This window comes from Macrobrachium nipponense, chromosome 10 (assembly GCF_015104395.2).
Source record: "Macrobrachium nipponense isolate FS-2020 chromosome 10, ASM1510439v2, whole genome shotgun sequence".
Classification (NCBI taxonomy): Eukaryota; Metazoa; Arthropoda; class Malacostraca; order Decapoda; family Palaemonidae; genus Macrobrachium; species Macrobrachium nipponense.
This window is the reverse complement of record NC_087204.1, coordinates 56,519,279-56,534,224: the sequence shown is the minus strand read 5'-3', so window position 1 is coordinate 56,534,224 and position 14,946 is coordinate 56,519,279. Positions and strand designations below refer to the sequence as shown.

Genomic DNA, 14,946 nt, shown 5'->3' with positions numbered 1-14,946 from the left:
TAATCGACATCAATAGAAATGAACAAAAATTAGATGCATTGCAATAACGTGTTTAATATGACTTGAAATGCAATAAAATTAATAATGCAATAAAAATAACACAATTATGAATACAAAGACTCACTCATTATATGCTTGGAACTGCATTATATGCTTGGAACTGTAACAAAAATGTTTAAAAAATCAAACAAATTTCTCAGCAATAACTGACATAAAACAAAAGTGTATAAGCCTGTTTTTGTTAGGGAAGTGCAGATAGGGAATTTGTAGAAAGTAACGTTAGGGTAAAAAATGTGTATAAAAAAAAAAAGAAAAAAAAGGATGGTTCTCTTAGGCCGTGTTCTGATTATAGTTAAAGTATCACGAACAACAATGCATTCCATTTGTCCCCATTGAAGAACAGTGATTAAGATTTAAAGACAGAATTATTAACGTAAGTTCATTAAAGTGTTCATCTGAGTAAAGTAACAAGACTGATTTATTTATTGAAGAAATTATTAACGTAAGTTCATTAATGAGTTTGTTTGAGTAAAGTAATGAGACTGATGTATTTGTTGAAAGAGTAACCAGATTTTTGTTGGGAAAGAAGTAATTTTTAAATTTGATGATGAAGTGAGAAATAAATTGTATTTTATCCCTGATATAGATATGCCCTTAAGAATGTTAATTTCTCAACAAGATCGTAGAATCGAGCAACTGTAATAGTTTGACATTGTGGGATTGATTATAAAAAAAAGTAATGAGTAGCCGAGAGAGAGAGAGAGGAACTGCGACGCATACTGTTAAATGAATTCAGTTACACCTGTGGGTGGGTGAGTCGCACAGAAAACAGAGGCAAGTGAGTCAGCTGTTGTATGAACGTGTTGGGTAAGTGCCATGGGAGTGTACATGTGATGAGTGTGTGTGGGTTTGCTAGTGTGTAAGCGAGTTGACGACAAGTCACAGTTTTCTGAACATGCACGAGATAAATTCTTCATAAAAGAAAGAAAAAAAAGAGTAACTTGTTGTGCCGCCCTTCCTCCCTCTTCACTAAAGCAAATCATCCACGTAATTTGTAAGTGCATGTAGTGCCTTGTGTAGCATACCAACGCAGGTCATGAGTAATGTGTCCGTCACAAAGTGAACAGAGAACCTCACATACAAATTCCCTATCTTCCACTTCCCTAACACAACATGCTATTGATTACACTACTAAAGGCTACACAACTCGTTCATTGTGCAGTCGAACTAATATTAATATTACTATCAGTGACAACTTTTAGCAATCACGACAGCTGGTAGGGAGACGGCTTCTAGGCGGGGCGAGTCTCCCACCTCCTGGGGTGTGAAGGGTATTCTCTCATCACATCCCCATAGTATCCCAAGACTATCCTGTACTGTCCCTCTCTCTTTGCCATTTGGTTGAGATATTCCCGTTTTCTATGCAATTTGGTCACAGGTCCGCAGCTTGAACTATTAGTGCCAGCAGCGGTGCCGGCGGTTCGCTACTGACGCTATTAGTTTGCTTGTATCTTCTTCACATCGAGCCTGGATTCTCTTACTGGTTTGCTGGCTGTCATCTGACTTTTATCAGCTATTCTTAATTCTAACATCGCTTCATCCTATCCATACCTTCCTTAGGCAGGTATCATGACTTCCTTCACAGGTCGAGGTTGGTAAGGGAACTTCTGCACTATTCATCTTTTTTATACCATCCCTCTACTCTTCAATTGGTCGCGATCAGAAGTAGGAGTGGACTTCCCCCTTCCCACGGGGTCAAGGGGGAGAGGCCCTGGTCGACCTCTCTCTGTCCCAGCATTCTTGACTCATGGGTGGGGACAGGTTGTTCTCTACTCTCCTACTTCTCACTGGTTGGGGATTTGGTATCCCTTCCCTCACAACAAGACAAGGCGTCCCTTGTTCCTGGGAACTGCATAACAGTCCCGCATGGCACTGGGGCTAGCCTGGGGTACCTTCCCAGCATTACCTCCATGCCACCTCCTGCTGCTGCCAACTTCCGTCCTTCCTGGTGGGGCTGGACTGCTCGCCATCTCCGTTCAAAACACGTTCATTACCCCTCTACTTGATCTGCTACATGAGTTGTTACCCGGGGGGGGGTCACGAAGGGTGTTCGGGTGCCACCACCACGGCACCACCGTCGTTTGAATTCTGCTCTGCAACCGTTGATTTTTTAATTTTCCCACACTAGTCTGTCTGTTCGTAAGTCTCGTATGGATTTTTCCAATGTTTTGTGAGTACATCCGCCGATTGGAATTATTCTCTCCCCGTTCGTCATCAAATTCGGTCGTGAAACTGTCTATAACAGCGGTAATTTATTAATGATTTCTGCGATCGCACTCTGTCTGTCTAGTTAGCACTGCGTTTTTTTTCTAAATCGTAGGGTGTGTGATTGTACACTGTCTTTCTGGTTAGCACTGTGCGTTTCGAAATCATATGGTGTGATTGTACACTGTCTTTCTGGTTAGCACTGTGCATTTCAAAATCATATGGTGTGATTGTACACTGTCTTTCTGGTTAGTACTGTGCATTTCGAAATCATATGGTGTGATTGTACACTGTCTTTCTGGTTAGAACTGTGCATTTCGAAATTGTATAGTGTGATTGTACACTGTCTTTCTGGTTAGCACTATGCATCTCTAAATCATATGGTGTGATTGTACCTTGTCTTTCTGGTTAGCACTGCGCATTTCGAAATCGTAGGGCCACTCGATTTATTATTACCGTTCTTAGCACGGTTCGCCACTTTTCTGCCGATTGCTTTAGCCATAACTGATTTTATCCAGTCTGTTCGTTTCACCATTTCCCTTGTCATCACAGTTCATTGAACTTTCTCTCATTTCCATGCTTATTTCACTTCATATCACAGTTTGTCACCAAAAATGATTTAGCACTAATGTTTGTTTGACGCCACAAGACCTCACAAGACCATATACGATCCCACAAGACTCACAAGACCCCACAGGACCTTACAGGACTCAGGAACCCCACAGGACCCTAAAAGACCCCACGACTGACACCAAAATTATATGACCTGATCTCTGTCATTTGTGGGTTCAGGATATGAAGGAAAAAACAGGAGAGAGAGAAGTTCACGTACTTGCAATATAGGACATGCAAAAATAATAATCGATGAAACATTTAACACAGGTGTATTCTTCTTAGCTATACAGGTGGCGTTTTACGTGTAATTATTACGTTAACTATGCTAGTGCACAACCGGACGGCAGGTTAGACTGTTATTGACACTACATGGTGACACACGTCTTTGTGTGGCGGCCGACGGGAATGGTACTGCGGGGGCACTGGGCACTCGTCTGTCTCGACCCAGACTGTCTGTACTGTATGGGACCCGCTAACGAACTGATCTGACCGGTAGACCAGCCTGTTTCAAATGCCCCCTTTCAGATGGCATCGTTATGCAAGAAGCTGATTGGTTTTTCTGGCTCCTAAGACACATGGGCCAATCACAAAAGGATATAGAGATGCATGGCACTCTTTGAACTGCCAAAGCCACGCCAACTTGTAACGTCTTTGACAGTTGACTTGTTTTGTTACACATATGCTCAGTATCACGGGACTTGAGACTATCACTGAAAAGGCATATTCAAAACTATCGAATCAGCTCATATATATATATATATACCAGTATATATATATATATATATATATATATATATATGTGTGTGTGTGTATATATATATATATATATATATATATATATATATATATATATATATATATATATATATATATATGTATAATATATATATATATATATATATATATATATATATATATATATATATATATATATATATATATATATATATATATATGTATATATATATATATATATATATATATATATATATATATATATATATATATATATATATACATATATATATATATATATATATATATATATATATATATATATATATATATATATATATATATATACATCATATATATATATATATATACAGTAGTACCTCGAGATACGAAATTAATCCGTTCCAAGGCGCCTTTCGTATCATGAGGTTGTCGTATCTTGGACCACATTTTACATGTAATATGGCTAATCCATTCCAAGCCCTCCTAAAAACACCCCAGTAAATTTCATAATAAAGCTAAATTGACCTATAAACAATGAAATACTACACCAATTTTGCCCATTCAATACCTAAATTAATAACAAATGCAAAATAACCTGTAAATAAAGTGTATATTAGTGTACATGGTAACAAGAAATATACTGTACGTAAAATGTGGAAGCTTACCTTTCGAGTGAGGCTATCTCCGAAAGTGGCGGCAGAGGAGGAAGAGGACAAACAGCAGATAACGTACGTACGTACGTACACTTAACTTTACGAAAACGCATAAAAAATTTAAGGAAAACTAAAACTAAAATTTACGAAACACATTAACAAAACTGTAACACTTAACTTTACAAAAAACTAAAAATTAAAATTATTTTTTTTTTATTTTTTTTTTTTTATTTTTTTTTTTTTTTTTTACGTAGGCTTTTTTTTTTCACAGAATTTCAACTTCATCAGCACTTTCAACGTTCTGTTTATCACTTGGTTCTTCCTTTTTGCTTTCAACTTTCTTTTTTTCATCACTTGGTTCTTCCTTTTTGCTTTCAACTTTCTGTTTTTTATCACTTGGTTCTTCCTTTTTGCTTTCTCCTGCTAATGCTGAAGGCCTCCTTAAAAAATAATGATCCAAGGAAGATTGCTTCTGCCTACTTTTCACAATGATCCTGAAACGACTCAGGCAAACGTCATCGAACTGCGCAAGCATACGACCTGTGTGAGCCTTTTTGGGGTGTCTTTTTTCGATAAACAATTGCACTTTATGAAAAGCGGCTAGAACATCCTTAATTTCTGCCGTTGTCATAGGGCCCTCCTCCTCTTCCTCGCCACTGCTAGAGAACTCCTCTTGAACGACGTTATGTTGCATGGCCTCCAACTCCTTCAGGTCATCCGTCGTAAGCTCCTCTTGGTGCTCCTCGAGAAGGTCGTTGATGTCGTCCTCGTTGACGACCAACCCCATGGACTTGCCAAGTGCAACGATCTCGTCAAGATCTGGTTGGGAAACAGTTTCGGGATCGCCTACTGTTTCGGACTCTGCAGACCAGCTTCGCCCACATTGAATCCCTCGAAGTCTCAGGCGGATACAGCATCAGGCCAGAGTTTCCTCCACGAGGAATTCAAGGTTCGCCTGGAAACCTCCTGCCAAGCTTGGTCGATGAGTCGGATACAAATGACGATGTCGAAATGCTCCTTCTAAAATTGACGCAAGGTGAGGTTTGTGGTATCGGTGATGTTGAAACATCTCTTGAAAAGATGTTTCGTGTACAGCTTCTTAAAGTTCGCTATCACTTGCTGGTCCATGGGCTGGAGGAGAGGGGTGGTGTTGGGCGGAAGAAAAAGAATCTCAACGAAGGAATACTCCGCTAGGATATCTTCCTCGAGGCCAGGAGGGTGGGGAGGAGCATTGTCCAACACCAGCAGACATTTCAGGGGGAGGCGCTTCTCTTCCAAAAATTTCTTCAATGTCGGGCCGAAACACAGATTTACCCACTCGGTGAACAAAAGTCTCGTTACCCAGGCTTTTGCATTAGCACTCCACATCACTGGAAGTTTCTCCTTCAGCACTTTGTGGGCCTTGAAGGCTCGAGGAGTCTGAATGATACACCAGTAGGGGCTTCACCTTGCAATCCCCACTGGTGTTGGAACAAAGTGCGAGCGTAAGCCTGTCTTTCATAGGCTTATGCCCGGGTAGCTCCTTCTCTTCCTCCATGATGTACGTCCGACGAGGCATTTTTTTTTCCAAAAAAGGCCAGTCTCATCACAGTTGAAAACCTGCTGAGAACTGTAGCCTTCCTTGGTCATCATCTCGTCGAAAATTTTCTTAAATGCTTCGGCCGCTTTCGTGTCCAAGCTGGCAGCCTCCCCATGACGCACCACCAAATGGATGCCAGTCTGTTTACGGAATTTCTCGAACCAGCCATGCGAAGCCTTGAACTCTGGGGTTGGCGTTGAAGTCCCTTCCCCTTCGTCGTCTTCCGCCTGCGCAATCAAATCGCTGAAAATAGCGCTGGCCTTGTGGGCGATTGCTGTCTCCGTTACCGTATCGCCAGCAATTTCTTCGTCTTTTATCCAGACGAGGAGCAGCCGTTCCATCTCGTCGTGCACGTGGCTCCTCTTGCTGGACAAAATAGTGATGCCCTTCGACGGTGTAGGTGCTTTGATGGCATCCTTCTGTTTAAGGATGGTGCCTATTGTCGACGGATTACGGCCGTATTCCTTTGCGATCACACTCAATCGCATACCAGCTTCGTACTTCTTGATGATCTCCATCTTTGTCTCCAAAGAGAGCTTGCGCTTCTTTCCATGAATTTCAACTTTCTTGGGACCCATGACAACGTTATCTTGTACGTAATTTACGTTTAAGTTACACAATAAAGTTTTCGCACAACACAATAATAGTACTGGAACGAAATCACTAACGAATTTACGTTACTAAACGAAATCGTTGGACCGAACGAATGCCGCGTGCGTACGATAAAGATGTTGGTACGAAGAGGCCGAGGTAGGCACGCCACCACGTACGTATAAGATGCATGATGGGAGGGATGCTGTCCAATAGGAGAGAAGGATCTCATGGCGGTAACTAACATCAGGAACCAATGGGAGAGCAGGAGGATGGTGGCGAGTCTACTAGTACTAAGATGACGGCGTGCGGCGCAAGTTTCAAAATTGTTATCCGGGCGAATCTCGGACTTTCAGAAACCTTTCGTATCTTGAAAACTTTTCGTATGTAGAGCCGTTAAATTTTTCGCTTCTGCTTTCATATCTCAAGTTTTTCATAAGTTGAGCCTTTCGTATTTCGAGGTACCACTGTATATATAGTATATATATGATATATATATATATAATATATATATATTATATATATAATATATATTATATATATATATATATTATATATATATATCTATATATATATATATATATATATATATATATATATATATATAGATATATATATATATATGTATATATATATATAATTATATATACATACATAGATACATACATACATACATACATACTACATACATACATCATACATACATACATACATACATACATGCACACATACACACACACAATACATACAGACAGTCTTTGGCGTACGACAGGGGCTCTGTTCTTGAGACGCATCATAAGCTGGAAAATCGTCAAAAATCCTAAGAAAACCTTACTTTTAATGCTTTGGATGTACAGTCCAGTCCCGAATTGTGTGTGTTCAAATTGTGCGAATCCCCATTTACGGTCGCTAGTTCTCAAAAATAAATTTTCTGTATCTGCGAAGCCGTTTAAAGTCTGCGAGTCACTCGCCGCAAAACGTATCAAATCTACGTATTGTCTTTTCAAGTATTTTAGGGTGGGGTGGGGGGTTCACTGGTATCTGATAGAAAGGGTGGGGGGAATGCTTGAAAGAAAAAAACTAATATTCCTCCAAGGGAGAATGCGAGAGAAAGGTTTCCTGCTCATCATTAGCTAAGACGGAAAGCTCTACCTCTTGCATTTGTGATGTCATAGCGCAGTGTGTATGAATGATCGGTATCATCATCTGCGAAGTGTATTCTGAATGATCGGTATCATCATCATCGCCATAGGTATTATTCAGATCTGCGAAGTGTATTCTGAAGGCTTCTGCTCTGCCATTAGCTAAGATGGAAGACTCCACCTCACGCATTTGTGACATCATAGCGCAGTGTTTATGAATGATCGGTATCATCATCGCCATGCGTAGTATTCAGATTTGCAAAGTGTATTCTGATCATCCGCATCATGTATGCATCTGCCTAGAAGTCGAAGAGGAAGACCTATTTTCTCAAAACTAAAAAGCTTGCCCTTAAGTTAAAGACAACAGAAGGAGCAACTTCCATTTTGGCAGCAGTTGACAACTTGAAATCCGTCATTGCTGAACGAGAAGTAAGATTTTTTTTCTATGTTAACTTGTGTTTTGACTAACTTTTGCCATTTGATCATTTATTTTTTCTATTGTTGAAATAGGTTTTGATGACAATGACTAGTAAAAGTGATTAACTGAGAAGCAGATGTGTTTAAGAGAGAGAGAGAGAGAGAGAGAGAGAGTCGTTCGATCTAAACTTTTCAAGAAACTGTCATTTCATGTTGAATTTTGAATTTTTATCATTTCTTTTTAAGAAATTGTAATTTCATATAAAATTTTGAATTTTCATCAATTCTTTTTTTATTGGAGAATAAATAAATTTATATGAAAACGATTACATAGTAAATGTGCCGGACAAAGAAACTGAGACAGGCGCTCGTAACTAAGTTTGTTAGGCCTAACGGCAGTGAAGACACGCACGATCCAGCGGTCCCTGAAACCTCAAAGGGTTCACAAAGCCTTCCTTCAGTAGAACTCTTCACAGAGGATGAGATAGAGGAGTTTTAAGGTTTTTTGGTAGAGGAAATTCCATCCAAAAGGTTTTTTTAAAAAGAAATGACTGTATCTTACAGTACACTTGCACCCATTGGTGGCATTGTTTGCGTGTGGGAGTTTTCACCATCCTGTGTGTAATTTTAAACTTATTCAAGTTATTAAAACCTTTTTAATGTTTTATTTATCCATAAGAACAATTTCATATTATATTATAAAAAAATTACAGTATAGTACATAGAATGTATTGAAAATGGGTAGTATAAAAAAGTTTGACTGGGTAAGTTGCCATTTGCCTTGGCCCTAATGGAATTATTCCCATAAGGTATGTGTTTTGAAATCTGCGAATTTCCAATTCTGCGAGGCCGTGGATCTACTAAATTCTCGCATAATTGGGGACCGTACCGTATTAAAAACTATGTAAACTGCATTTTTATTGCATTTTTCATCAAAAAACCTTCAAATATATATATATATATATATATATATATATATATATATAATATATATATATATATATATATATATTTGTATTTACATTGTTCAGGATTTTAAGCCAGAACCAAGGAAAGGATAGACCTCTTTATAACCAGATTCATTCATCCTTGCCTATATGCAAGTTGCTCCTGTGAAATGGAAGCCGCCATTCTCTCAAACCCTCTTAGCTCCCATTGGTTGCTTTGGATTATCTCTCCACAGGTGGCCTTGGATGAGGGCGGGGCCTACCCAGGCAAGATTATAGGCAAGATTATAAAAGAGCGGTGCCTCAGCAGCTCTCTCTCAGAACCTCTCAAAACTTCCTCAGACCTTCTCAAGCCCTGCAGACTCCACTTCACCCCTTCTGCACCCCTGCTCCCCCTCACCCCTGGGGGATCTCTCACAAGTGTTCTTATACCTCCATAGTGCACAGAAATATCAGCAGATAAGAGGACTACCAAATCCAGGATTTCCAGGTACTGTGAAACGTAATTTCTAGTGTGGTCAGGGAATCGTTTTGCCTCTTGTCTGTAATTCATTTCCATTCTTCCAAGGCGTTTTTCCCCCCTTCTTTGTTCAGTTTCTCGCTCCCCCAATTTTGGTTCAATGCTGTGATTAATTTCCTTGTGATGCCAGTAAACATTCCTTAGTTAATTCAAGCAACGTACTAGTTCTTTTTGTGTAAACTCCCAGTAATTTCATACCCCTTGAGTGAGTTGTAATATTTTAGACTAAGAGCAATTTGTGTGTAACGTTCCCCCACGTGTCCCTCACCTTAGTACTGATGCTGGAATGCAATCTCTTTGCAGACAAATACCGTGCTTGATTGGGAGAAATTGGGAGCTTACATCGAAATAACCCAATTTGCGCAAATTCTGATCTCCGTGTCTGGTTCATTTCCCAGCCACGTGTTTCCGGTGGATCGACAATCAACCATCACATTAGTTCCTGGACTTACAGTAACTTAAATGTAAATATAGTTCATTTAAAACTTAAGCCGAGATTTTATTTAAATTCCTCCTCTTTCAGTAATATCAGCCTTCTGCTGTAGATTTTTTGGTTTGTGATAACTCGTCCCTCCATCAAGGCCATCTTCAAGAGTGTTAGACTACATTTTCAAGGAGTTACAAGGATTAGGATGTCTCAAAGACTTGTTAGTCCATCCAAGGAGACATCATGTGCTCACTTATCTGTAAGATCAGGTTTTATTGTGCATTCACAGTGTCCTAATAATTTTGTCTAGTTTTCTTTTAAACTCTTCCACACTGTTGCTATTTACAATCTCTGGTGGCAGTTTATTCCACATGTCACATATCTTGTATGTAAAGAAGTTCCCACAATGGGATGTGTTTTATCTCGTAAGTTCAAGTTTCCATTCATTATTTCTTGTCTGGTTTTCATTTAATATAAATAGGTTACCATCTACTTTTGTTATGCCTTTCAGTATTTTAAATGTTTCTATTAGTTGTCCTCACAATCGTCGTGTTTCTAAGCCATACATGATCAGGCTCTCTAGTCGTCTTCGGTAACCTATTTGCCTGATGGATGGAATTAACTTTGTGACTCTTGCTTGTACTCCTTCTATAATCTATTTATGTCTTATCTTAGTGTTGGTGACCAAAACTGTACTGCATATTCAAGATGGGGGTCTAACTATTGATGTGTAGAGCTGCAGCACAGTTTCCTTGTTTCTGTATTTGAACTGCCTCTTATGTATCCCACTAGTTTCTGTGCCTTCTTTTCTGCTTTTATGCACTGTTTTGTGGATTTTAAGTCCTTGGTAATAATGACTCCAAGGTCCTCCTCTTGTTCTTCACTATTTATGTCATTCCCAAGCAGCATGTAGCTGGCATGAGGGTTGTTTGTTCCTATTTGTAACACTTTACACTTATCTATGTTAAAAGGCATTTGCCATTTTTTTTACCACTTTCCTATTTTTATTAGATAATTCCTTAAACTTTCCACTGCATATGGGTCTGCTGTATTTACACCTAGTTTGGTGTCATCTGCAACTTTGGCTATCCTGCTAGTTAAGCCTACATCAGTGTCATTAATGTAAATAAAAAACAAGAGAGGGCCAAGGACAGAACCCTGGGGAACTCTGCTTGTTACATCTGCCCATTCTGATTCTTCACCATTTATTATAACACTGTTTTTTATAAGTTAGCCAGTCTTCAACCCAGTCTGCTGTTTGTCCTATGATTCCTAAAGCTCTAAATTTTGTCATCAGTTTCTTGTGTGGAACTTTGTCAAAGGCCTTTTGGAAATCCAAGTAAAGTTTACTACTGTTGTAAATACCTAGCATGTTATGAAAAACTCCAAGAGGTTTGATAGGCAGGATCTGTTTTGTCTGAAACCGTTTGGCTGTTTAACATTAAGTTGTTTCTATCTATGTGATCCACAATTTGATCTGCAATTATGGACTCAAAAATCTTGCAAACGACCGACGTTAGGCAGATTGGTTTATAATTTCCCGGCTCTTCTCGGACCTTTTTTGTAGACTAGGGGTACATTTCCTTATTTCCATCCTTTTGGTGCCTTTCTTTGTTCACCCCTTTTCCTGTAGAGTTTATATAGGTGAAGGACTATCTCCTCTTTTAGCTCTTTAATTTCTCTTGGATGAATCTCATCTGGGCCAGGAGATTTGAACTTTTTGAGCTTGTCTATTTTGTTTTTACTGTCCTCTTCTGTAAATATTATTTTGTCCAGTGGTTCTGCCCCCTTCATATTTAATAGCAGGTTCCAGTATTGAGGTAGTGTCTTCAGTTGTGATTACACTAGAAAAAACTTATTCAATAACTCTGCTTTTTCCAAGTCTGAGTTCACTAGGTTACCTCTATTGTCCCTTAGGGGACCTATGCTATTTTTATTGGTTTCCTACTATTAACATGAGCAAAGAATTCTTTTGGGTTTTTTTTACAAACTCATGCAACTCTCTTATCCTCATTTATCTTTGCATTTTGTACTAATTTGTCCACCAATCTACAGAGTTCTTTATGCCTGCTTGCTACTATTGGTGTTGTGTGTGGGTTCATTGATTTGTGCAATCTGTCTCTTTCTCTTATCTTATTTTTAATTTCCCTTTTGAACCACTTTGGCTGAAGGTTCCCATTTGTTAGTATTTGCCTTAAGGGTATACAACTAGAGCATTTTTCTGTGTATTCCTCATGAAAGGCTTTCCAGTGTGAGGTAAAATAGATACTTTTCAAAAGAAAATATCACTGTGGCAAATGCGGTTGGCTGAAGAAGATCTGCAAATGTTTTCAAATTTTGATGAATATATGAGAGATAAGGATGTCAACCGGCAAGTGGTATCCATTGTTCAACAGCACTTAGTCACATTCGGTTGTTATTACCTAAAGGAAGAAGTTCCCAGACAGGGCAATATGTGGATAATAGATCCATTTGCAGCAAACATTGAAGATAGCAATTTAAGCGTGAAAGAAAAAGAAAGCCTCATCGATCTATCATGCGACGACAGTCTCAAAGCTAAATTCCAGTCATCCTTATCAAGACCCCATTTTTGGCTCTCCTTTAAAGTGAAAAAAGTGAATACCCATCACTGAGTGAAAAAACAGTGAACATTTTTTATTCAATTTTCAATAACATTTGTGCAAAAGGATATTTTCATCTGTTCCAGCAATTAAGACTTGCTACTGGTCTCGGCTTTAAATAAAATTGGCTCTAGTAACGACATTGGAGCCAGAAATCCACACTCAATTCAAACAAGCAGGAACAAATATCCCACTAAAAATGTGTAATGCTTAAATAAACTTCAAATTTTTTATTTTTTGGTAGTAATTAAACTTTGTTATATTCAATATTTGCATTTCATATCCATACAATAAAAGTTCTCCGATTGTTATAATATAAATTTATTTACCTTTTTTTATTTATATCAGTGGTCTGCCAAATTCATAATTATACATTTAGTGGTCCATGAAGTTTGGAAGGTTGGCGACTGCTGGAGTAGAAGGTTGCAGATGCAGAATTGACAGACACAAGCAGACTGATTTGGAGCTTTGGGGTTTGTCACAGCAATAGATGAAACTGTCACTCCTTTGCTGTAGAAGCAAGGAAGGATGAGGCAGTTCTTCCCCCTTCCCCTTAACTATACAGCCCCTTAATCCTAAGGAGAGGGTGGCAGAGGAGGAGCTGGAGCTAACAGAATTCAAGGTATTGCAGATGGTGGAACAACAAGACATAACAGGAACTTAGGTACTTTTCTGGGAATTAGAAGCCCCTGTAAAGTCATATAGAAAATTTTTAACTGTTAGTTACTAATCAGTACTCATATGTATAGAAAGAAATTTAGAGGCTGAGGCAATTGCCAAGAAAAAGAAAAGAAGCTCATTGTGTACCATACTGCTTGTTACCAAACCCTTGTTCATCCCAGGGCTCTTCTTCCCTTACCCTGACAGTATAGCAAAGATATGAATAAATAAATATCAGAAGTACAGTGTTCCCCCTGTATTTGCAGGCAATGCATACCAGAACCACTGCCTCCTCTGAATAGCTAGCTAGCAACCTGCAAATAGTGGAAACCCCTATAAAAATGCTTAAAAGTGTTTATACCTGGTTTTTTAATACTTTTATCACAAAGGAATTTGTGGATATTTCTCATAGAAAAATATTGCAAATACATGATTTTCCTGCAAATAATGGGGGTATATGTTCCAGAGAGAAACCTGCATAGTCCTCCACAAGTCAGAACAAAATTGGTACAAAATAAAAAAATAAAGACTGTAAAGAAATGCTTGTAATTAGTAATAACGAAAGATATTTACAAAACTGTAAAACTACCACCTACCTGTTGAAATAAACTTCTGGATCTGTTCATGAACTGAACAGGGAATATAACATGAATATCACAAGAAAAATTATATAATAAAAAGGAAAGGAAGTGAAATCAATGAAAAGATACCTGTTAATACTAAACAGTTCAAGGTATGGGAATAACTTTCATTGTTACTGGTTAGCAGACCTACAAAGTGTGATCATGCTGTCTTGGATCCAAGGCACCTATTGTGCATGCATGTGCTTATTTGACTGAGCCACCTCATCTTCACTTCTTTCGTGATGTAGATTAATATGTCTGAATTTTATTGACAAGATAAAAGTGGTCTGTTTCAAATTAATGAATGTGATGAAACCAATTTAAATATGTATATACTATAGTATTTAAATCTAAGGTTTGTACATATGTAATGTAAAATTTATTTAATTTGTACAAATGAATTTAGAGTATAGAATTTGGGAATTTAGTAGATTTTATTTGCTTTAATTTCAATTACTTATACATACTTTATAGCTTGGATACGAACATTTTTTCTTAAATTTATATTTTATATACCATATGTAAGTATTACATTGATTGAACATGAAATTGAAGTAATTTAATCCACTTTCTTTTCCAGGTTTGGCGTGAATTTCCTGATCGCATAGTTGGATTTCCTCCACGGAATGTCTTATGGAACAATGATACTCATAGTTGGAAATATGATTCTGAGTGGACCAATGAGGTAAGATTGGTAAATAAATGCTATTTTTTTATTGTAGGGATAATGAAGCAAATATTGAATGTATTTCTTTGTTTAAGTCAAACAAAACCATCACTCATACATGGCCTTCATTGTTCCCATATTACTGTAAACCATCTTTTGTTCAACGAACAGATCAGAGGTATTAAGATGTTTATGTCACATGAACCTCACTTTTCATGTAGGCTGAATAAGTGTGGCTAGGAGGTGGGCATCTTCTACAGTTTGTGAATGCTTAACTTATATGAAAAACTCTGTTTTAAAAATTCAGTTTACTTTATATTAAAACTTCATTATTTCTACATGTATATATAAACCTTCAGTCTTTACACATGGGATTTACATTCAGGGCAAGCTGAAGCCAGCTGTTTAACTTAAAGCAAAGTGGATATTGATAGTTGGTTACCGACAGAAGGGGAGGAATCCCTCCCATCCAGATGATATG

At 38.1% G+C, this 14,946-nt stretch overlaps 1 protein-coding gene across 1 annotated transcript in view; it reads left to right on the top strand.

The window, feature by feature from the left end:
- LOC135223631 (exostosin-2-like) overlaps positions 1–14,946 on the top strand; it is a gene marked incomplete in the record, with an annotated part of 647,541 nt that overhangs the window by 607,645 nt on the left and 24,950 nt on the right. The window contains 1 exon segment of the mRNA XM_064262245.1: positions 14,379–14,483. Coding sequence (XP_064118315.1) covers positions 14,379–14,483 — 105 coding nt within the window.